The sequence below is a fragment of the Perognathus longimembris genome, chromosome 9, assembly GCF_023159225.1.
Source record: "Perognathus longimembris pacificus isolate PPM17 chromosome 9, ASM2315922v1, whole genome shotgun sequence".
In the NCBI taxonomy this organism is placed as follows: Eukaryota; Metazoa; Chordata; class Mammalia; order Rodentia; family Heteromyidae; genus Perognathus; species Perognathus longimembris.
The window spans coordinates 54,792,122-54,816,664 of NC_063169.1; the positions used below are offsets into that span (position 1 = coordinate 54,792,122).

General features: G+C 41.9%; 1 protein-coding gene and 1 pseudogene across 1 annotated transcript in view; one reads left to right on the forward strand and one right to left on the reverse strand.

The window, feature by feature from the left end:
* Arfgef3 (ARFGEF family member 3) overlaps positions 1 to 24,543 on the forward strand; it is a 122,300-nt gene that overhangs the window by 15,011 nt on the left and 82,746 nt on the right. The window contains 2 exon segments of the mRNA XM_048354174.1: positions 11,400 to 11,481; positions 12,421 to 12,552. Of these exon segments, the coding sequence (XP_048210131.1) occupies positions 11,400 to 11,481; positions 12,421 to 12,552 (214 nt within the window).
* Positions 14,767 to 15,489, reverse strand: LOC125357335 (annotated as a pseudogene).

Consider the following 24,543-nt stretch of genomic DNA (forward strand, 5'->3'; position numbering starts at 1 on the left):
CCTGGGATTCAGTGCTCTTCTATCAGCTTGTTCCTCTTCTATTCTGACTTCAGGACTCAAGAGATTTTAGCTGCGGTCTATGCTGAGGGTTGTTGATAGAATTGGAATGAGGTAGTACATTTTCTATAGTTCCACAGCACATTCCCATCCAAAGACAATGATTCGATTATAATCAGAAGATACACAAGTGTTTGTAAGTCCTCTAAGCTAGGGCTCCCACCATTTTCCTCTGGAGCAGAAGCCATTTTTTCCCACCCAGTATCCAGACACCTTCTACTTTCTACTCTGCTGGGTATAGAGTCTGCTCTATTCACTTAGCCCTGTGTTTCAAAGAAGGCTGACCCACTGTTGAGACTCTCCCACATGCTTGCCCTGCTTTCCATTGCAGAAGGCTGAGACTATTTCAGTCCCCTGAGGTGAATTCCATTCGCTCTCTGAAATTTGTCACATTACAAAGAGTGGCTATGGATGTTGTGCAAGCTATCAGAGGACCCAAACGGGACAAGGCTGTGTTCTTGACAATTTCATACAAACTTCCAGTTACCTAAGCTTGAAGCCACTTTCTTCTTGTTTCAGACCAGTAAGCAATTGGCTTTTCTTTTACCTGCAGCCAAAGTTAATTACTTACCACATCCTCCATAAAGAGAGCAGGTGGTCCAGGTGAATGTGAATGTGGCAGACACAATCCACCTGACATCATTGTTAGGATTCTCTGCTGTCTTCTGACAGGATAATTACTGGAATTCTAAGTTAAACACTTGGTATCTTTGGTCAAACAGGGAAGTAGGCCTTAGTAATGGAACCTTGGTTTTCTTTCCCATACAAGTGGTCTATAGGCCAGCCTGGTGCTGTCTCTTTGAATAACTGATCTCTGTGGGTTCTCTCACAGCTAGACTCTAAACTCCATGTCTGCATAGCCCTGGTCTCGGCTATCACATGCCTGAGCCCCAGTGTTGAGGGCTACCAACCTCAAAGCACTGTTCTGTGATAGGATTTGTGTTAACAGCTTTCTATGTGCTGCAGTATAAAATTTTTACAGCAAGTACAAGCAGTGCTAATGTCTGTATTTTAATGAGAACATGAATTCTTCGATAGTAGAATGACTTGCTTGAGGTGCCTCGGCTACTCTATCATTAACAGAGGTTCAAATGCAGGTGTGACTAGAAAATGCTTCTTTTAACGAATGCGTTCTGTGTCTTCAAAGCATATTTGCTGAATATCTGTTATGGAATTGACTAGAACAGGAATTATTGTCTTTCACTCTTGGGAATGCATTGGGGCAGAAAGTAGGTGTGTCTTGCTGGAAAGCATCAGTTCTGAATGCAGTCAGTTGTAACAAATGGAAAGTCCAACTTAACTGTGATATCAATGAGATGGGTCTCATTTTCTTCATGTAACAGGCTGGAGACAGGCTATTAGCATCTCAAGATTCTCTTGCTTGGGTTTCTTCGAGACATCTGACTTAAGCCAGAACATGAAGGTCTCTGCATAAAAGCCTGGCTTACAGTTGGGTAGTCTAGCAAGCGCTCTGGCTCTCCAGGGATGACTGGCTAGAGCCCAACCTGAATAAGGTCATTAGGTCCCTCTGTGTCCCTGGGGAGAGAAATGCCACCTGGTGTGGCTCTGAAGAGGCCATGGGCGAATGTCCCATCCATTCATTGAATGTGACTGTTTATCTACAGGGCCATTTTGGTCCTGTTTTTCAGTGGCAGGGCTGTTGGTCGTGCAAATCCTGGTGGTGGTGTCTTTACCTCCTGAGGCTGGACTGGCTTAGCTTCCCTTGATGAGAATCTTGCCTCCAGTTGCCTTGGTAACCAGGCATCTGTGCAGCCAGCAGAGGGATTAGGTAGAGGTTTTCTTCAGTTTAGGGATCTCACCCATTGATAGTACAGTAGGAAATGATTGGGGTGGGTCCTTTTTTTTTTTTTTTTAAATCTTGTGGAAAGGGAGACATTTTTCTTTACCCAGCAATGGCTAGCCAACAGGATTTTGTCAAGAAGGTGAGAATTGTGGAACAATAAATTACATGCTTTAAAATTCTCAGATGGTTGGTACATTTTTACAAGTGTATAGTCACTACAAAATAATGGACTTCATTTTGACATTTCCATACATGCATATAATGTACTTTGATCACACACACAGAAACACACCATTACCCACTCAGAAATTTGACAAACTCCCCTTTCCTCAAGGTGAACATCTCTGCCCACCTTCGAGCCTTTGCAGTTTCATTTTTGTGCCTCCATCTTCATTTTACCACCCCTTGGCCTTTTGCTTTTCATCATTTCGCTGTTAGCTGCTGTTAGTGGCTACTGCTGCTTGTTTCTCCAGTGTGTTAAAAAAGAAACACAAGGTATATTCGTTTTTGTTTTGTTTTGTGAGTTTCTTTGTGCTGGTCCTGGGGCTTGAATGTAGGGCTTCATGCTCTCACTCAGCTTTTTCACCCATAGCTGGCGCTCTACCACTTGAGCTACAGCTCCATTCCCAAGGCATATTTGTTTTCCTTCCAACACATGCCTCATCTGCGCAGACAGGTCCTGCACTTATAGGGTGAGTGGGGGTAAAACAGCCATCATGTTTTGGGGGTGATGGTCAAAGGCGGCCTCAAATAAGATGAAGAGTCGCATCCAAGTACGAACCCTCCAACCTTTCATGTACCCTGACAGCCAGCCCTATCCTCACATCAGCCGGCCCTGAGGATATGAAGGCCGCAGTCCTGTGGCTCTTACTCAGCGGAGTGCATGGCTGGAAGTACTGAGAGCTTGAAAAGTGGAAAGCAGCAGTTAATGAGGCACCTTTTTGGCTCCTGGCCAAGGGCTATTTTTAGCAAGTGTTTGCTGTGCAAAACTGAGGGGATATTCAGTTGTTGAAACCCTACAGGCAGATCCCTGCTGGGAGAAATCGCTATTTATGAGAAAATAAAATTTTACATCATTGTCCTCCGGTGTTTCTTGCCAATGTGAATTACTTAAGGGGAGTTATCTCTATGCGTGGAGGGCTGTAATTCTCCTTGCCTATATAGAGAGAAGGCTTGTAACAGATGAAAGATGATCATTTCAAAACAGCTTTCAGTTTGGTGTCTAATAGGAAAAGCACTGTTTTCTTAATTTAAGAAAATCCATTGTTATTATAAAGATGATGTAAAGAGAGTTACAGAAGGTTTTATAAGTCAGGTAGTGAGTACATTTGTTACCACCCTTTCCTTCGCTCTCTCCCGGTTTTTCCTTCCCATCCCTACCCACAAGTGCTATAGTTCATTTTCAACATAGTAGCTAGTGAGTACCACTGTTGCATTTGTTCATCCTTTGCCCCACTATTTCTGTGCCCCCCCATACCCTTCCAAAGACAGATAAATGGACAAACAAGACAAAAAGAGAAGGGACAACCCCTCTTGTTTCCATTTCCTGGAATTCATTTTGATATTTTTTTTGTACAAGAAAGTATTTATTGTGACAGTTCTTTTTTCTGACTATTTATTTATTGTCAAAGTGATGGACAGAGGGGTTACAGTTTAATACATAAGGCAGTGGGTATGATCAGAGAAACCAAGGAATTGTGCTTTTGTGTTGCTCCCCTAAGAGCCTCTTCCTTTGGTTCCACTGTATGTAAGTGCCTAGAGAAAAAGCACCGTTTTAAAATTCTTTAGACATAAAGAGACTGCGTGCATTTATCGATTCATTTAGATAAGTTTTGAATTTTGACTTTTAAGTTTAACTTATCAAATCGTTAAAGTACTGTTACATTTTATTAAAGTAAAACTGAATTGCAAAACATTAATTAAATCAAAATTGAATTAAAATTTTTGACTGAATTATTTAGAAATTAAGAGAACATATGCATAAGTGATATACTTGTGAAAATAGCAATGCTGTCAGGTTGTGAACAGAGCATGTCCTCACTATAGAAAATCTGAAAGCCTAAGTCCATAATGATTGACACTTGAGCTCTGTGGTAGGTCTTAGCCCCTCCCTACGTGACAAATGATGGCACTGAACTGCCTCATAAAAACTCCTCAAACCCAAGGTCTCATTCTTGACTGCTGAGTAAGTAAGTAACTGCGGCAATGAGAAAAGGCCCCAGGATAACTATTTACTAGGTACTGTCATGGCTGCCCTAAGACCTGAGGGACACAGGGCCTTATCTGGACTCACATTACAGAGGCCTCATTCTCGCTTCCCTGGAGACCATTATGTCCTCACCCAAAGCCTGCTCTGTTCTCTGGAGTCATGCTCTGGGCGCTGAGTCTTCAGAATTCCCTGTGAACCCCTGGTGCAGCCTCCTCCAAGGACCTGCAAGTGGGCCTCGGACCCAGGGCTGTCCTTTGGAGCGCTTGCTAGGCCTATTGGCTGGGCAGGTACAAGTTGGACTCTGTATCTGGGTCCATGAGACCCAGGATAGAACCAGAGATAAAAGAAGAGAGTCATCCAGGTGTCTTCAGAAGAGTGACAAATGTTAGGTTGCCCTGTTAGGAATCTGACAAACAGCTGTTTATCTCATGGTTGCAACACTTCTTAGGCAATACGAGTCCATAATTTTAGATGAAGAAAGTAAGGATTGAAGAGGCCATATATTTAGTACACAGGTTATACCCAACAGAGCCCGAGATTGAGCAAAATTTGCTTGATTCAAAAAGAAGTATTCCCATAATATTCTACTTTCTTTCTTCCACTCTCTACATCATAGACAGGGTACCATTTTTGTAGAAAATGTCTGGGATAACATTATTGTCTTGATTAAAAGTCTTCCATTAGCTCCTCATTTTCAGCTGGCTCATAGCCAAGGCTCAGGCTTGGCCATATGAGACCCTTCAAACCCTGGCTCCTATCCACCTTGTCAAACTCAGTTCTCACCAGTCTTCCCACTAGGATCCCCATCTGGTCACAGCACGGCTTTAAGTAGGGAACAAATCCACTCTGTCCCTGGCATACATGACCTCAGTTGGGAATGTCCTGTTCCTCTGCCTGGCCGACCAAAGCTCATCGCCCCAAGGTCACATGAACATCACCTTGCCTATGAAAACAGCTCCATTTTTCCAGGATCTGCCCTGCCCTCAGTATACTTTACGACACGAGCACTTTACCACTAGGCCATATTCCCAGCCCCATCTCAGTATACTTTAATAGTTGACTATGTATGCCAATTGTAAGATGCAGATGTTCATTACCTAGTCCTTCTGTTTGCATAGTATCACTTGTCTATTTCCTCTCGAGTCAGTAGGTTCCATAGGGACAGGAATTGGGCGACACACTCATCATTTTATGCCTAGGATTTCATGCACTAGACATTTACTAGACTAAAATTCAATAGTTACTAAAGTGCTGATCTATTTATTACTAGACAACTCACAAATGGACTATTAGTCATTTAAGAATACTGATGTTTCATTTGGATGGTTGTGTTGACCTCGGTATGGATGGGTTTTGTAACAACTATGATAAGATACCTGAAATTTTCTGCTTTGTATGTATGTGTATGGGTATGGATGAACATATTGGAAGTGAACCCAGGTCCCAGGGCATACTAACTATATGCTCTACCACTGAGTTGTCCCTTCCATCCTAGAAATTCTAATGATTAATATTTTGTAGAAGCATTTATTTTATTTTATTTTATTTGCCAGTCCTGGGGCTTAGACTCAGGGCCTGAGCACTGTCCCTGGCTTCTTTTTGCTCAAGGCTAGCACTCTACCACTGAGCCACAGCGCCACTTCCTCTGCTTTTTCTGTTTATGTGGTGCTGAGGAAGTGAACCTCTTCATGCATGCTAGGCAAGCACTCTCCTGCTAAACCACATTCCCACCTGAAGCATTACTTTAACCAACCATTTGCTACTACTTATTTCATAAGAAGTTCCAATAGATGTGCACACGTAATATTGTGAGCTGTAATGGGTCAGTGGTGCTTGAATAGGACATGAAGTGATCAAGTTTCTCAATGTAATATGGTTTGTCATGTTTTTAAGTTCTCTGTCCTTTGAGTGTGGAAATGTTTCTGAAAAAATATTTGTGCCATCAAGTTGCCATTTTTCAGGAAGTAGTTAACACAAGATGATCAGCATATGGTGAGGGCCTCATGCTGCTTCCAACATGATGGAAACCCAAATGGACTCAGAAGGAGAAACATGAGGTAGACTTGCTTTCTCACAGTGATTAACCCTGCCCCAAGACAGGGAGAAAACTGAGAGATACACGGAGGTATTCGGGGGCAGTTTTGCCCCTGTGATTCAAATACTCCTCACTGGGCCACACCTCCCAACGCTGCTACTTTGAGGACCAGACCTCAACAAAAGCTATGGTGAGAACAAACCGTGTTCAAACCACAGCAAATCTGCAAAGTCTGTAAATATTACCATGATCTAGTCATCGTGGCTCACAACTGTGATCCTAGCTACCCCAGAGGCAGAGATCAGAAAGATCACATCTGAGGGCAGCTAGGGGAAAAAAAAATACATGAGCCCACCCTAGTATCAATAAATAGGATGATGGTGACCCAGGCAGGTAGATGAAAAATGAGACCCTATCTCAAAGTAACGAAAGCACAAAGGACTAGGAGCATGGCTCAAGTAGTAGGGCACTTGCCTAGCAATCCCAAGACCCAGAATTCAAACTCTAGTACTGAAAATAAAACATCTTTAAGTAAAATTGTAAATACAAATGTGCATCACGCAGTACATTATACCAGCAAGTCATTGGTTTTCACAAGAGCCACTGAATAGTCCGAGGGTGATTTAATAAATGGCTTGGATCACAGAATCCTAGAATTGGAGCGTGCAAGCAGACTTTACAAATGTGTGATGCCCCCATGGTTCCTCCCTGCCCAGTCTATCAAAGAAGATCCAACCCAACACTTAGAAATGTGTTCGGTTTCACATGAAGTTTATGTTGGCGTTTGTGGTAGACAATTACTAGAAGGTCCTACTTCCCCCTTGCCCCTATTTTAACATCCCTTTGTCCTTTGTTACCTTCCAGACCAATAAAGGCAGTCCGTAAACCATGACAGAGCAGTGAAGGAAGTAGCCTTGGACTTCTTGATGTGAACAGTCAGTGTCGCAGGATAATGTCCCCCACATGCATATTCAGTGTCACTAATTATTCTTCTTCAAGCAATAATATCATGTCAGACCACGAAATTTGAAGCCACTGCCTTTATTTAATTAGGCAACAATGGGTCTGCACGTGCCTGCGCATAAGAAAAAAGAACGTCACTAGATGTAATTGAATGCTGGCCCTCCCAAAGAGGCGACATCTAGAAAGATCTAAGGATGATTTATGCCTGAACAATAAGCACAAGGGACTGAATGTCTTCCATGTCACAGCTTCACTGTAAATCTCATCCCAAGCCCCTATTAGCAGGCTTGTTATTCCCTCTCATTCAAATCACTTTTTTAAATGGAAGGAAGTTAGGTGAAAATGGTCACTGGCTGGGCAGGTGTCCTCTCCCTCCCTTACCACGAGGATGCCCGTCCCTGACAAGGATGATCATTCTTCAGGAAGGGTCTGTAAATAGCTGAAATCTTAGAACCTTCAAGGCAAAGCTTTCAAAACAGGGTTTTAGTGATGTCACAGGATGGAAGAGGAAGTCAGTCATACCCATTCTTGTTGAGTTGTACTGGTGTTCTTATTCGAGTCAAGTCAGATCAGAGGCTGAGCCACTGGGTTTCCGTGGGGATGGGGAAGGGTGGGAAAGGGCCTGAGGCCTTGGACATGGTGTGGGGGGGGGAGGGGGGTGTCAGCCATCATCCTAACCCAGGAAGTTGTCTCTCTGCCCAAGGCTCAGGGTAGTAGCAGGCCACCAAACAGAACCCGAAACAGCAAAGTCATCAAATTCTGCTCACTACTTGGCACAGACCTGGAGATGTCTGCCATGTTGGCAGCGTTATTTCTCCAAAGAGCAGAGGCTCCACATATGGAACTGGTGTCGGGGGGCTAGGAATCCCCTAGACAATGATATGTGCTCTCCTCTAGGAAGACAATCTTTCATCACATTTATGCACCTGTGATCTTTAAAAGGCTACTGGACATCTGTTCTTGCTCAGCTGCGAAATTTTGAGGCCAGAGAAGGTTTAGAGGGAGTTGATCGGGGGGTCTCAGATGAATTGAGATTGGAATTGTCTCTAAAACCTGTCTAATACCTCTAATACCTTGGGCAGGCTGCACAACTCTGAATTACACTTCTCCTTGAATGTGACACAGGATAGGAACACCTGTCCTAAGGGTCTAGTGACAGTTAAGACCAGATACAGAAAGAATAAGTGCTAATAATAATTCCTATTCTCTCTTTTATATCAAGAATACAAGTGAAAGCAAGTACCTTCCCTGTTGGCTTTTTCCAAGCCCCAAACATGGTGCCTGGAACATGCTCACTAAACATTGGCTCCGTTGGTGGTTGGATGGACAGATGAAATCTCTGTCTGCAGTGCTACTTCCTCAAAGAACTGATGTTTTTTGAGAATTGCTTTTGCTAAAATACAGCTATTAACTCCGTGTCTTGTGCAAAATCTCTCTGGACACCTAAAGCGATTAGACGGGCTTATCTTATGCTGACTATCAGGCTCCATGGTGGGGGCTTCGTCTCTCTCTATATATAAGGACTGAGCAGACAAAAAGTCTGAAGGCCAACCTCTGGCTTTTTGCCTGCTTTAAATAAAGTTTTATTGGAACAGATCCATGTTCATTGATTTACAAATTGCCTGTGACTGCCTCAGCAGAATTGAGTAGTTAGGATAGACACCATATGAACTGCACAGTCTAAAATATTTATAATCTGACTATTTTTTTTTGCAAACAAACCTTGCCAATTCCTAATACATATTCCATGAATTCCTACTACAACCTTTCAGAATTGGTCTTCAGATGCCTTTGTAGCCAGGCAAGATGGCACATGCCTGTAGTCCCAGCTACTTGAGAGGTAGAAGCAGGAGGAACATGAGTTCAAAGTTAGCCTGGGGAGACTCTTGAGAGACTCTTCTCTCCAAAACAAAATATATAAGCAATATAAACAAAATGGGTAAGGTCATAGCTCAAGTGGTAGAGCATTTGCTTAGCAGGCACAGAGCCTTAAATTCAGTCTCCAGGATCACATCCACAGAAAAGAGCCTTTCTTTATGGATGAGAGGAGGACAAGGTGGAGGGGAGGCCTTGGGGGCCATGACTGTAGATGGCAGGGAAATATTCATGTTCAGTTGCTGGCTCACAAGAGCCGAAGGCTTCGACTTTCCAGAATGCTTCATCCTTGTTGCCATTGAGTGTGGCAGCCATTTATTCCTCCCAGTGCTGGGGATTGAACTCAGAGCCCCACCCATGGCAGGCAAGTGTTCTACCACTGAGCCACACCCAGCACCCACAGCCTAGGAGTGTGGCATTCACTTCCCTCTGAATCCTGGGAGAAGAGTGTGCAATCTGTGTGTCTTTTCACTCCATGGTTACCTAAGAGCTCTGCCTGCTCCTCACTGTTAGGCTGGGAGAGTTCTGACATCCAGGCTGGCTCCTTGGGACTGTGCTCCGACTGACGGATCTAACTACAGACTGGATAGGAGTTCTTTTTATTGTTGTGTGTGCCAGTACAGAGGCTTGAACTCAGAGCCTTATCCTCTTGCTTAACATTTTTTTCTCAAAGCTGGTGCTCTGCCACCTGAGTCACAGCTCCACTTCCAGCTTTTTGGTGATTCATTGGAGGTAAGAGTCTCATGGACTTTCCTGCCCAATCTGACTTCAAACCACTATCCTCAGATCTCAGCCTCCCCCGCGGAGCTGGGATGACAGGTGTGAGCCAGCAGGATACAAGTTCTGGATGAGCTGGATACAAGTTCTTTCACAGCGAATCCATCCGGATGGAAATGTGAATGATTCTGAGTTTACAGGTGGAATCCTGCACTGCCCGTTATTCCTCCATCTCCCTCTACTCCCTCCTTTCTAATTAATTTCTCCAAGCTATGAACCAGTGTGATGAATGACAGAAACAAAAGTGGAAATACCAGGATCTAATTGACTGCACAGCCATGTTTATTTCATCACTGTGACAAACTGACAATCCTAACAGTGACCAAGTTGAGAGCCACCCACCTGGAAGTCACACAGTTGGGTCATTTACCCATCTGTCAGTGATGTAGCTCATGAAAAATAGCTGTGGTGTTAATGTATCATCTTATTTTTTTAAATGGACATTGTAAGGTTGGGAGGGGAGGGGAGGGGAGTCAGTAGAATGCTGACTACTGACACTGAACGCTGACAGCGTTCTTCCTGGCGGGCTGTTGTCAGGGTCCCTGTGGCCAGCATCAGAGCATGGGGGTGACTCTCGCTTCATCTTCTGGGAGCTGGGATGGAAGATTCCATGACAAGCAGCAGGGCCTCCATGTGGACTGGAAGGAGCTCAAGCTATTATTAGCTCTCTGCTCCATTGTGTGCTAAGACAGTGACCCTTATTTCCAAAGATGAAATCTTTGACTCTAATTCTGTGGCATTCACACTTAAAGGCAATGCAGCTTTCAAGGTCTGCTGAAAATATAAACAGATAAAACTAAGGGGCTGTTCTGGCTTGGGGGGGGCTGCGGCTGGGAGTTGGTAAAACGCAGCAATTTGCACATTTTTATGTCAGTGTTGCTCCATGGGGAGCTAGTGGGTGATTAAAATTCTAAGTCTATTGTTTAATTATTTAGAGTCAGTGCTTCTAACAGCAAGGTATTTTTGTATTTGCAGCTCCTTTGGTTATTCTTAGTGCATTTTAAAGCTCTAGGTTTTGAGGGGTTTTTGTTTGGTATTGTTCTTTGTTATGGTGGGTTTTTTTTTTTTTAATTTAAAGTATCCAGGTAGCTCTCTGTACTTGATGGTTCTGTATTTGTGTCACAACAGCCAATGCAATTGGTACCAAATGGCATTTTCTATCCTGGAAATGTGTCATAAAATTCAAATCTACTCTCATTGAGGACTACAGAGAAAATTTTGAAATTATGAATGATTATTGAATGCTTTGAGTTATGGAAGAGTTGACAAATTAATGGGATGCTCATTTATATGGACGAGGCAGAGTGTGGGCAGGGGAGGGGAAAGAGTTAGTTTCCTAACTGGACTGGACTATGGGCAAGCCATAAAAATGGATGCAAATGTTGTCCTGGGTGTGAGCCATGCATAATCTGGGGAAGGGCAGAGTGCCTTTATGGTCCCACTGTGTATTAATTAGTGCACCATATACTGTGACTCCATTTGCTCTTCCTGTCACCATACTAAGAATGCTGTCATTCCTGCCCAGGCTGGTTGCTAGGATTTTTAAGTCACATGTGCTCTCATGATTGGTTCTAGTTGTGATTATGCTTGGCATTGTGGGATGGGTATACACAGGCTGACATGGTTTGCCTGGCAGCTCAGCTGAGCTCACACGTTGTCCTTATTTCTGTGTTTGCCAGGGAGAAATGCCTGCTGCCTCTCCAGCTGGCATTGGAATCCAAGAATGTGAAACTGGCCCAACATGCGTTGGCAGGCATGCAGGTATGGCTTTGACTAAATACAGTGGGTGACAGAAATCGAGATGGCCACTGTGGACTGGAGAGAGCACATAGTTAACACTTGAAGTGCTGGCTGCTTAAAGATCCAGACAGATGCAGGGCACTGATGACTCAAGTCTGTAATCCTAGCTACTGGGGATGCTAAGGATCTGAGGATCTCGGTTTAAAGCCAACTCAAGCAGGAAAGTCCATGAGACTCTTATCTCCAATTAAACACTTTAAAAAGCCAGAAGTGGAGCTGTGACTCAAGTGGTAGAGTGCTAGCAAAACAAACCTCAAGGTCAGCTCCCAGGCCATGAGTTCAAGCCCCAGGATCCACAACACATTTTTCCCCAGACAGACAGGTGGCTGAAGTATGGAATAGCCCCAGAGAAAAACCACATCTTCTTCTAGTCACTAGGATTTCTTGGTCTTAGGAATTATGTACTCAAGCCTTTGCTGTCAATACTAGTTGACACACAGACATGACATATTTTTGGTAGAGTCCAACTTTGAGGGGAAAAAGGAATCCTAGGACAAAGAGACCCCAAATTTATCCCAATTCATGTCTTCTATACATCCCACATCTTAGGTTGCATGTAATGAAAATTGATAGCAAACTGGAAAGACTGGTTTGCTTTTTATTCTTCGCTTAGAATGGTGGATGGGTGAATCTGGTTTTCAGAGTAAGAAGAGAAGGAAAAGAGATGTTTGGTTTTAGAAAGATTTAGCTAATATTACAAGAAAGTGTTTCCCCAAACCCATTTATCTAGGCTGGATGCATTTTTCTTTTTAATGGCATGTAGCATGAATTCTTTCCTAGTGGTCTTCAGCTACATGCCTCCCGAGTTTGAAAAATGATCATCGATCTATAATAAGATACAGGAGAATGAAGCAACAGGGGAGAGCCTGTCAATAATCCCTGCCTTGTACCTCTTTACAGAAGCTTCTGTCAGAGGAGAGGTTTGTTTCCATGGAAACAGACTCTGATGAGAAGCAGCTGCTCAATCAGATCCTGAATGCCGTGAAAGTGACGCCTTCGCTCAATGAAGACCTGCAGGTGGAAGTGATGAAGGTTGGTTTGACGTGGCCACTGGCATGCGTCATGGGGACAGGAAGGGGCTCCGACCTAGGGCTTATCTGGAGATTCATGCCACAGCTCTGGTTAGCTTTTATTTAGAATACAAACTTGCTTATGGTGCTCCAAAATGACCTTAACAGCACAAAAGTACAATTTCAGTAAATTGGTGAGAGATTTGGCATGACCCTGTGTGGTTAGGAATCATATTCATCAACTTATAGTCAAGAGATTATAACATTAACTAGACTGCATCTCAATGAACAGTCTGGGCATAGAGGTTCACATGTGTTACCTGAGCTACATGGAAGGCAGCAATAGAAGGGTCCTAGTCCTAGATCAGCTCTGGGCAAAGTGAGAATCTTTATGTGAATGATTGTGAAAGCAGAAAGAACTAGGGATGTGGATCAAGTGGTAGAGCACCAGCTTAGCAAATGTGAGGTCCTGAATAGAAGCCCCAAGCTTCTGGCAGCTATGTATTCACAGGAACCTGGTTGTTATCTCCCTAGCTTTGTTTTGCTCTCCACTGCCCCTTTGACACCCTTAAAGAAGAGCTCAGGTCAGCTACCTCACCCATCACTGCTATAACTTCCAAGTCTGGTCTTTGAATCTTTCTCCCTCTCTAGGGTCTCCACATACCGAAGGGTGAGCTTTCTTGTCTTACCAAGAGGCATGCCTCACAGAATAGTTTCTCCCAACATCTTCTATAGTTTCTATAGAAGATAAAAATCTGTATTTAAAAACAAAAAAGGGACAGACCCTTCTTGTAGGTTGGAGAAACAGAATACTTGTTGGCTTTGTCACGGAACACCTGTTCTGAGAATTAGTATGTGCTCACTAATTCCGCCCCAGCAGTGCCTCCTTGCTTGCTTTTCCTGGTCAGGAGTTGACATGTGTTAATTCTAGGGGAAGTCCTGCAAAGTCTGTGGTCACTATCTTCCCAATGCCGCTACATAGGCCATCGCACTTCCAGTTAATGTCTGGGAGGAAAAGCAGACATTGTCAGGAAGTTTTTTAAAAAGAAAGGTAAAGTGTGGATGGATACTTCACAATTAGATTCCTTAGCTCTGAGTACAAAACTCTTACAGACAGAAGGGACTTTGCTATATGGTATTATTTTTAAGTACCCAGATACTGGAGTTGAGGAAAAAGATTTCAATTCACAACAACCTTAGGGTTAATTTTTTTTTAATATAAAACTATTTATTGACCACTGTTCACCATTATTTACAATAAAGTAAACAATATACAGTTGGGTAACATTCTGATTACTACAAAGTTGTTTCTCTGGCTTTTGTGGAACCAGTAACCCAATACTGAAAACAATTGAGCCTACATGTAAGGAATGAGTTGGGGTAAAGGAAAAGCATGCAGGTCAATAATTATAAAATTCTGTCCATTAATTTAGGCCAGTAGGTCCTAAATAGTCACATCTCTAACCAGCTGATTTTACATTTCCATGAGCTGAGTGTTAGATAGCCCGTGACCCAATATTCTGTAAAGGAATGCTCACTACAGAAAATTTTAGTGAAAGGAAATCAAGATTTGTCTTTTCTCATCTGGGTGAGGGAAGCTGTTATTAGCTTAAATTTTTTCCTTTCAAGAAGTTTTGCAAAGCTATTGCATTTGCTTATCTATGGCAGAGGCAGGAAGACCTAAAGTTCGAGGCTAGCTAGCCTGGCTACCTAGGAAGTTCAAGGTGAACCCGAGCTGCCTAGAGACCCTGTCTCAGAAATCAACAAAAACCTAAAACAAGGGCCAGGGATGTAACTAAGTGATACATCACTTACCTACATATGCAAGGCTGTGGGTCTGATGCCCAACACCTCTAAACAAGCAAAATCTCCAAAACAAAAAACTACCTATGTAAGTATTTTGTTTACACACACACAAACACAAAAAAGAAAATTCAGGATGGTCCTTCAACATAGCAGTTAAAGACAAGTTGTTCTGATTAAGTAATGACCCCAAAAAATTGCCTAATATTAAAAAAAGCCACAATCTGTTTCTGAATGTAGAGGAAATATACCATGGTATTAAACATTCTTTTCTGATAAAGCAACTACAGAAAGCCTTTATTATATTTGTTCAAAGTAACCAGTGCTATGGAGGAAAAAAGAAAAACCTCAACTCCCCCAATACTACTTTCCAAACCAACATGTCATACTTGGTTTTCATTAGAATGTAGTTACTGTTTCACACCATTAATTCAAAAACCAAGACTCGGATTTTATATATATATGTATAAATATATATAAAAAGCAATGCAAACAATTATTGAGCTTCATCTTCTGGACAAGAATGCCAAGTCAGTCTCTCTTCATAGAAAGCAATCACAATCTGAGGACACTTCATATTCGCCTCTTTTGCCAGCACCAAGTCAGCTTCATCTGAATCTTTCCATTTCATAAGAAACATCAATTCTCCACTGCTGTCTGTGGCACCAATTATTCATTCAGGATCCAGACCCCCTAGCAAACCCCCTTGGTTTGTCAGCAGCATCTCTTTTCTTCTTTGATTTGCTATCATCAGATTCACTGTCCGATAAAGATTTTCTTTTTGTACCATCCTTTTCTTTACCAGCTTTTTGAGAATTAAGAAATGCTTCAATTAATTCAGGACAATCTAAATTTTCTTCAGGTTCCCAAGTATTATCAGCATCTGTAAATCCCTTCCACTTCAGGAAATATTCTACCTTCCCATTCACTACACGTCGGTCCAGTACTTTTTCTACAACAAATTCTTCAGGCTCTGCCTCTTCAACTTTTTTACTCTTTCCATTCTGTTTCTTTCCCATTTTTTGCAATGTAGTCTTGTTAGAGGCCATTTTTAATTGTAGACTTGAAGAGCTATTATTCACCACCTCAGATGCTCCGGTCACGATCCTGCAGCAGCAGCTTCTCCGGCCCGTGGGCTTCCAGCTCTAGGGTTAATTTTTTTGTAGTATACTTTTATTTTGAGCAAACATTTTTAACCAAGTTGCTAGAAATTTAACGACAGGATAATTATACTTTCGGCAACACTGTTGAAAATGAATTAAAACTTTAAAGAAGTTTATCTGACTGAATTGGATTTTAGGTGAAGCTTATGTCATTGTCTGAGACTTAAATTCCTCATTTGGGTGTAAATATTGGTCTCAATTAGAATAAAAAATTGTTATGTGCCCCTCCCCCCCATATCTTATAATTCAGTGGTATAGTAGGGTCCCAAATATAAACTCTTAAATAAACTTCCTGATTGAGTGAACATCAGTGCTATACTAAAATATTTTATTGCCTATTTTTCCAAAATTTCTATTTAAAAGTCAAAAAAGGAGAGAGAATTGGATAAATCTCAGAGGAAAGATTGGATTCCCACTGTTTAAGAAGGATATGTTCATTTATTATTGGGTTTTCTACATAACTCATTCTGCTGATAAATAATTCTGCTGATAAATAAGTAATATTTCCTGTGAAAATCCTCCAGTCATTTTGTGTAAATACTTTGTAGGTACAGAAAAAAAATTAATGGAAGATGATAGGCATTTTCAAAGGTGGACCTGGGTCTACTGTTCAAGATGGATAAAGCAATGTGCTGCAGCATTTTATATTTCTCCAAGAATAATATTAGATATTTTAATAACAAATCCCAGGTGCTATAATAATTATTATTATTGTGTTGATCCTGGGGCTTCAACTCAGGGCCTGGACAATGTCGCTGAGCTTCTTTTTCCAAGGCTAGTGCTCTACCACTTGAGCCACAGCTCCATTTCCTGCTGTTTGGTGTTTAATTAGAGATAAGAGTCTCATGGACTTTTCTACCTAGTCTGGCTTCAAACTGCAATCCTCAGATCTCAGCCTCCTGAATAACATCCACGTGGGGCCCAGGTGATAGTTTTTAAAAGCCTGTATTATGCCTTTAATTTGCATATTGCTATCAGCTCATGTTTGTAAACCTGAGAAATTGAACTAGATTACATTCTAAAGCATATGTAGTCACTGTATTACATTCCTACAGAGAAAACAGTATGGTTTCCTCTATTAGAGACATTCCTCAAGATTAAGGAAAAACTATCAAATAATGAACCCTAAGATTGTAGCAGTGGTGTTTTCATTTAGAGGAACATCTTAGACTTTCAGCCAGTGGGTTAAAAAAACCAATATTGCTTGCTTCTGATAGATTAAGTAGGAATGACATTAAATCACTATTATGGGAGGGAAAGAAAAGACATCTTTGATTTACTGAAATGACTGTGGAATCCAAATAAAAATTTTATAGCTTGAGCAAATAAAGTGTCAGAACTGTAAAGAATCAGGAAAAAGGGGTTTCTATAAAGATAGATTGGTCATGAAATGGATTCATAGGTGGTAGAGAGCTCTTTAATATTTAGATTGAATATTTGTCTGCTTCCTAACATTTCCCCTGGTGCATGCCATTTCCCTAAATGCCATGCTCGCTTAGCAGGAGCCATTCACATAACAAACGACATCTCTGACTAGAGTAATTAGGACTTTCTTCCCTTCTTCCTAATGGATAACCTTTAGTGAGGTTATTAACTGATATAGTTGGCTTAGTCATCCAAGACTGGAGGGAATTATAGCTGTCCTTCTGCCTCTGTAATCACCTGAGAGATATGAGCACCCTATCTGGAAAGGCAGTCTGGTGTAGGTGATAAGAAAGGATATAATACTGGGCCCTGGGAAAGCATTTGATGAGTGTGCTATTATTGGCAGTCTTATTTTATGTACATCTTTAGATCGTGGAAGTTAATACTGGTGGAGTGCTTTATAATTTTCAAAGGAGAAATGACAGGAGGTGATTACTTAACATTTATTATGCAGAGACACTTCAGCAAGTACTTCCCATTCACACCAAGGTCACACAGCTAGTGAAACAACAGTCAATATTCAGTCTTTAGCAGTGGTTTGTCTTGTCTGCTAAGTCTATCCTGAAAGACCTGTAGGTGGTAGACATTACTATATCTAACATATAGATGCTCAAACAAACATTTAAGCATCAACTGGCTGAAGAGCAAATCTAAGAGTGGCTCAGAGTACTGTGTGTCTTCTGAATCCTCCCAGGACATGATATTCTCTGAGCTACATTGAACTATGGCAAAAGAATAAAGTCTCCTTCCTACTAAATCAACTAATGGTCTTGGTTGTGTGTGAGAGAGTTGAGAGAACGTGAAGAAAATGACATCTACTATTGAGGTGTTTTATAAAATAGAAGCCTAGCAGGTATCCCCAGAAAGCAGAGGTGAGAGAGCCCTAGACAGGGGTTTACTCTCCATATGGCTGGTGGTTCTGGGCCTCAGGCATGGACTCAAGTTTGAGGAAGAGGAGAGGGGTGCTTGTAAATTGTCCACCAGCACTGCAGTCAGCTGTTGGGCTGGGAACAAGAAGAAAATGACCATTTTTATTTTATATTTTATTTATTTGAGGTACTAATGGTCAAACCCAATAAACAAGTGCTCTACCACTAAGCTACACCCCCCAGCCCAGAAGAATCCCTTTAAGTCTTCTCTCTGTAAAGCTTTAATAGTGAATCTTCCTTGGGGAAACATGCCCGAATAGTTCTCCATCTAGCCAATGGTTTGGGAAGGTGGTCTTCCAAAGTCTTATGGAAAGAATGACCAGTAGCCATGTTTGATAGTGAAATGACTAATTTGTCTTGCCTTCTGATAGCAAGGAGAAAGGAAATTACTTCTGAGCCTAAAGCCACTGAACTACTTTACAAAACTTGAAGCACTCACTAGCATTAAGGAAAAAAAATCAATGCTTGACTAAAAATACATAACTCTGCAATTTCCCTTATTGGAGGGCAATGTTACTGCATACTACAGTAAAGGCAGTAACATGTCGTTCTCCTGAGTTTTTCCTCTTTGTCCTTTACCCTTTGAGCTACTTGCCTAGGTAGATCTCTCACACACACACACACACACACACACACACACACACACACACACACACACACACACCACCTCTCAGAATGGCCATTAGCTAGTTGGGGCAAGCAGAGCCAGAAAGTGATTTGTCTAATTGCTTGCCACCTCCGTTTAGGGTGCCAAATCAGATAAAGTCATGATTAAGCGGTAGATGATTCCTGAGATGAATGAACCTCACCCATCTTCTGTAAGTCAAAATGAAGATTGGGGATGCAGCTCCGCCAGCCATTGCCAGCTGACATGAGATCTAATGCAGCCGCAGGTCGGTGTCTGGATTCTGCCCTGTGGAGTTCTCAGCCCTGTTTCTTAGTCATAGGAGAAACTATCTGATCCTGTGGTTCAGGAATTGTGGGATTGTATCCCGCTTGTCACAGCTGCTGGAGGAGGGCACCATTATTAACTAGAACTCAGGAGTGCCCCCAGGGAGGGGTCCTACAATGCGAGAAAGTGAAACCATCCCTTCCCTAACACACATACTCAGTCCAAATGATCTATGGTACCAACATCGAGAAACCGTGAGCCCACAAAGAAAAAGAATACTTATTTTTTATTGAGACTTAATAAGGCAGCCTCTTCTGAAATTCTACATGCTTACTTTGTGAATGCTTCTCTCCTTGACTGTTGAATAAACATTCTGCTACTTTTGTCTTCAGAAGGCTGAGGCTGCTTTCTTGAGCCTGCGCACAGACCATGTGGGCAAGAGTCTGTTTCTGTTCACTTTTAATAATTCACACTCCAGAAGGCTGAAAGTGGAGAAGCCAGGCTTTCTCTACGTCCAATGGGTAGGCATTGGGAGTCTCAGTATTCATGGTTCCTTGCTGAATGTTCTGTCTATGCTGTTGTCACTTAGAGCAAAAAGAGAGCAAGAGTGTTTCTTTTTTTTTTTTTATTGTCAAAGTGATATACAGAGAGGTTACAGTTTCATACGTTAGGCCTTGGGTATATTTCTTGTACTGTTTGTTACCTCCTCCCTCATTCCCCCCTCTCCCCTCCCCCTTTCCCTTGCTCCCCGCAAGAGTGTTTCTAAAGGGAAGGAATTATTCAGTGATTTTTAAAAGTTATTAAGTCCCAAGCCAGTATACACAAGAGGCCAGAAAGCAATGTGTGTTAAGTAACAGGGCTCAACTCTTAACCAGAGCCAGAGCTGGGATCTGAAATGTTCCTGGCTTTAGGATTTCCTACACACATGAGGGAAAGTAGACCTTACATTGTTAGCTACTTTATTGAGCCCTAGTGGTTTAGTTGATTTGGTAGGACTGGTAAATTACATCTGGTATTTTGAAAAATGGATTCAGTCACATCAAGAAGCACTTAAAAATAAATATTTCAATGATTTGAAAGAAAAGGAAAAGAATTCCCACTACACATGTCCCTGATATCTCAATAACCCTCCGTGTCTCCCATGTACCCTAGTAGATTGACTTCTCCAGCTTCCTTTCTGATGGTACCCTTGTCTTCTTCCCTGTTTAATTGATTATAGAAATTACAGCATGTAGTATTTAGAGCCCTATGAATGGATGAACACAGAATTACACCCTGTGCATCTCGACAGACACATGCTACACCCTGTTAGAGCACAGTGCATTTCCTCAGACAGAACAGTCACTCAACTTACTGCAATCACTTGCAGTCTGCCATCCTCATGCCAGATGTTAGCTCTTCATGATCAGGGATTTTGTCTCTTTTGTTCATCACTGTATACCTAGCTCCTAGCCTATGCTTTGACCCCTGGCAAGAAGTCAGTGTTTGTTAAATGAATGAAGGGAAGTCTGAATCATGAAAAACACAGGTTGATGTCAAGTGGGTAGGGAGTTGCTGCCTGGCACCTTCAGAAACCATGTCTTCTTTCTGAACCCCCTGAGATGGCCTTGTGGGGTATTCATTTGAAACCAAGATGAGCTCTTCAGCTCAGAAATCATAGTCAAATTCTTACTTAGGATGATGAGTGCAAAAGGTAGGTTTTGGACAGAGTAGAAAAATTAGATAGGGAAATGTTCCAGAAGTCTCATGGAGAAGCTTTCTGATGAATAGTGATAACTAACTCCTTGTCTAGAGTAAGGTCCTGCCAGTTTTCTGGACCTGTCAAAATGAAATGCCCAAAATTCTAGAATTACAATATTATCCAAAATTCTTGGACCAGAAATCTTTTTGGACTTCCAAATTCTTCAGATTGTGTAGTATTTATATAGACTTTCCCAGCTGAGCATCTCTAATTTGAAAATCTTAAATCTAAAATGTTCCCAAACGCCAAATTTTTCCTTTTAGATTTTGGAAGCATGTCAAAATTTCAGATTGTAGATACTCAACTTTACTATCTTCCATTGTTGCAAGATCCACCTTTAGCTAATCACACCATCACCCACATCAGACATTCAGATTTGCAGAACACTTTTCTTGTGTATCACCCCCAGGGTTATCTTACACACACACTTTATAAAAATGAGGATGCACAGTCCTATCGAAGCCATGCAAGGTTGGTCACTTGTGTGGACACTGCTAAAGAAGCAGGAGGGACTGGGAATGTGGCTTAGTGGTAGAGTGTTTGCCTAGCATGCATGAAGCCCTGGGTTCCATTCCTCAGTACCACATAAGCACAAAAGGCTGGAAGTAGGGCTGTGGCTCAAGCAGTAGAGTGCTGGCCTTGAGCAAAAGAAGCCCAGGGACAGCACTCGGTCCTGCGTTAAAGCCCCAGGACTGGCCAAAGAAAGAGGTAGGAGTAGAGGCCAGGACCTGCCATTCTTCCCAGAAAGAACTGGAAACATGGTGAACATCCAAAATACTAGATTCTACTACTAAGAGGCCCATACATCTAAGGGCGGGGGGTGGGGGGGTTGCAAGGACTTAAGTGATCTATTTAAACCTCTCTGATTAAATGCTATATAAACAAGCCTTCTAGTTTTCTGTCCATTCTGTAATTGTTACACCCGTGGAAGTATGAATATATGGTAGGCATTTTGTGTATGTGTGCTAGTACTGGGGTTTGAACTTAGGGCCTACGCACTGTTCCTCAGCTTTTTTGCTTCAGGTTTGTGCTCTACCATTGGAACCATAGCTCTATTTCTGGCTTTTAGGTGATTAATTGGAAATAAGAGTCCCATGGACTTCCAGGCTGGCTTTGAACAGCAATCCTCATCTTAGCATCCTGAGTAGCTAGAATATAGGCATGAGCCACTAGTACTGGGCTCATTTTAGGCATTTTGAGCAACTTATCACTGTTTTCCTAGGCATGCTGCTTTATTAACACCTAATATAACACTTTGTAAAATATATAGGAATAGGGCCAGATGATAGATATCAACTAGAGAGAGTAGAAGAATAGGGATAGGTGGGAACATAGTGGTACAGTGACACTCTGGTTTCACACGTGGGAGACTATTGCATTCCCTTTGGAGAATTCCCCTCATCCCTCCCCCAGATGCATCTCTGTGAATTATCTCACTGCTTCTGGAATGACTGTGATCTCTCTTTGACTTCATCTGTATACACAATATGTCCTTTACTTTCATTTTGTCCTGGTACATGTAGTTTTAGTCATCTTTTATTTCCCTGTTAATGTAACAGCCCAGAGATAATGTAATATAAGCACTTACTCTAGGGTATTTAACTTGATATGCAAGAAAAATTATATCCACCTTTCCAGTATCTTCTATGACCTCTGCTTCTCCACTTCCATAGCTCAGTTTCTGATCTTCTTTGCTCAGTTCATTGGGGTCATAGTTCCTTCCCTTTCTCTCCAAGACTCGTGCTTTGTCCACGGGCATCTCATCTGCAAAGTCAACCTGCTCCCTAGTCACTGTGGCTTTTAGTCTTGACATATATTCTATGCCTTCCCATTGCAATGGCCCCTATCAGTCAGTTATCTAGACCATAATTTCTCCACTGCATTGTGATGTTGTGGAAATTAGATGTTGTTAGGAAATTAGTAAGCATTGCTTTGAATAGGTACGTAAACAGAAAGAAGGAAGAAAGTGGAGCTAAATCAGAATGATGAAGACTTTATTTAGATGATGAAAAGTAGCTGTCTCCAAAGGGTTAATACATTCCAATTGTAGATTGTCTCATTTTTTATTTTTTTTTCCCCAGTACTGGGACTTAGACTCAGGGCCTGAGTACTACTGTCCCTGGCTTCTTTTTGCTCAAGACTAGCACTCTGCCACTTGAGCCACAGCGCCACCTCTGGCCGTTTTCTATATATGTGGTGCTGAGGAATTGAACCCAGGGCTTCATGTATACAAGGCAAGCACTCTTGCCACTAGATCATATTCCCAGCCCTGTCTCATTTTTTTAAATCCTAAATGAACTTAACCATTTAAGCTATGTTGGAATAGCTGCTATGACCCATATCAAATGAAACTTAGTTACTCTCTATGCAAAGACAGTCTAGAGAGATTGTCCCAGGCCTCTCATGTGTTGGCATGCATTGTACCACTGAGCTTTATTACTAGTCCTTTCACGTGTGTGTGTGTGTGTGTGTGTGTGTGTGTGTCCTTTGATACTGGGGCTTAAACCCAGGGCTTCACACTCTTGCTTAGCTGTTTGGTTCAAGGCTGGTGTTCTATTAGTTAAGCCACACATCTATTGCTGGCTTTTTGCTGGTTAATTGGAGATTCAAAGAGTCTCTTGGATTTGTCTGCTTGGGGCTAGCCTCACATCTCAGCTTCCTAAGTAGCTTATGCTTATGATTATAAGCATAAACTACGGTTTGTCCTTGTACTGTTTTTAAAGCATCCACTTAAAGTGTTTGTGGTACACTGGGAATTTTCAAGATTAGATGAAATGATCATAACAACATGTCATGTAAATGATATACATCAGCTGATATTAGATGACATAGATCACAACCATCAAATTACCTGCTACAATTCTATCACTGAGCAATTGTGGCCTTGTGTCACAGCCTCTGCTCTGTTAGGATCACAGTCACAAAGCAGGAAGTGGCTGATGGAGAAACTCCAATCCTGATGGGAACATGCCCTTAGGAGAGGATCAGTCCAATGTGCCTGCTCAGAAGACCACACCTGTGCTCTTGTAACCCACCATCTAACCACATCTGTCCCTCTCTACCCCTAAAGTGACCTACATAGAACCTACATAGAAGTCACCTACATAGAACCTACATAATGTGTAATGTGTTCTACATTCTTTAATTCTCTTTAAGTAGTTGTATGAAGGGATTTCAATTCAGCATGTCAAGCAGTTTGTGCCCAATTCTTACAATAAATCAACTTCACCTACTTTTTTTCTCTTTCTCTTCTTTTCTTTCTTTCTTTTTTTTTTTTTTTTTTTTTTTTGGTCAGTTGTGGGGCTTGAACTCAGGGTCTGGCTGTGGTCCCTGAGCTTTTTCACTCAAGGCTGGCACTCTACGTCTTTGAGCCACCATGCCACTTCCAGTTTTTTAAGTCTCACAGAGTTTGCTGTCCAGGGCTGTCTTTGAACCCCAGTCTTCAGAGCTCAGCCTCCTGAGTAGCTAGGACTACAGGCATGAGCTACTGGTGCTGGATCAACTTCACTCTCTAATGTAATTCTAACCTTTAAGAAAAAAAAAACACTAGGATTTTTAGATTCATTTTTAGTTGAGGGACTGCTTCGTATGACATAGTGGCAATTCAATTATTGCATTTACTTTAATAACTGTAATGTTCATTCCCCTTTCCTTGGAAGACTGTATCCATTTCCCCTCTTTTCCTCTTTGCTCATTTATGGAAGCGGTGCCAGCTAGTTAGTTTGGAAGCTGTCTCTGTCATTCAAGTTCCTGCTGTTCCATGGTAATTTAGTCAATACGCTTTAATGGCCCTAGAAAGGATGTATTTTCACTGAAATTGCCCTTGATGTGTAGGTGCTACTGTTTTTCTTAGAGCCAGCATGCTCAGAATGCTAATGTAAACTCTTTGCCCACTCATTATGTGGCAGAAGTCGGACACATTAAATTAATTTGTTGTTGCTCTGTCTTTCCTATACCCCATCTGTGTTTTAACCCAGTGAATTAATACTGGCTTACACACTGGTTGCATCAAGTTTCTCCATTTATCACTTAGGTAAGTCATTGCTCCCGGCTGTGTCAG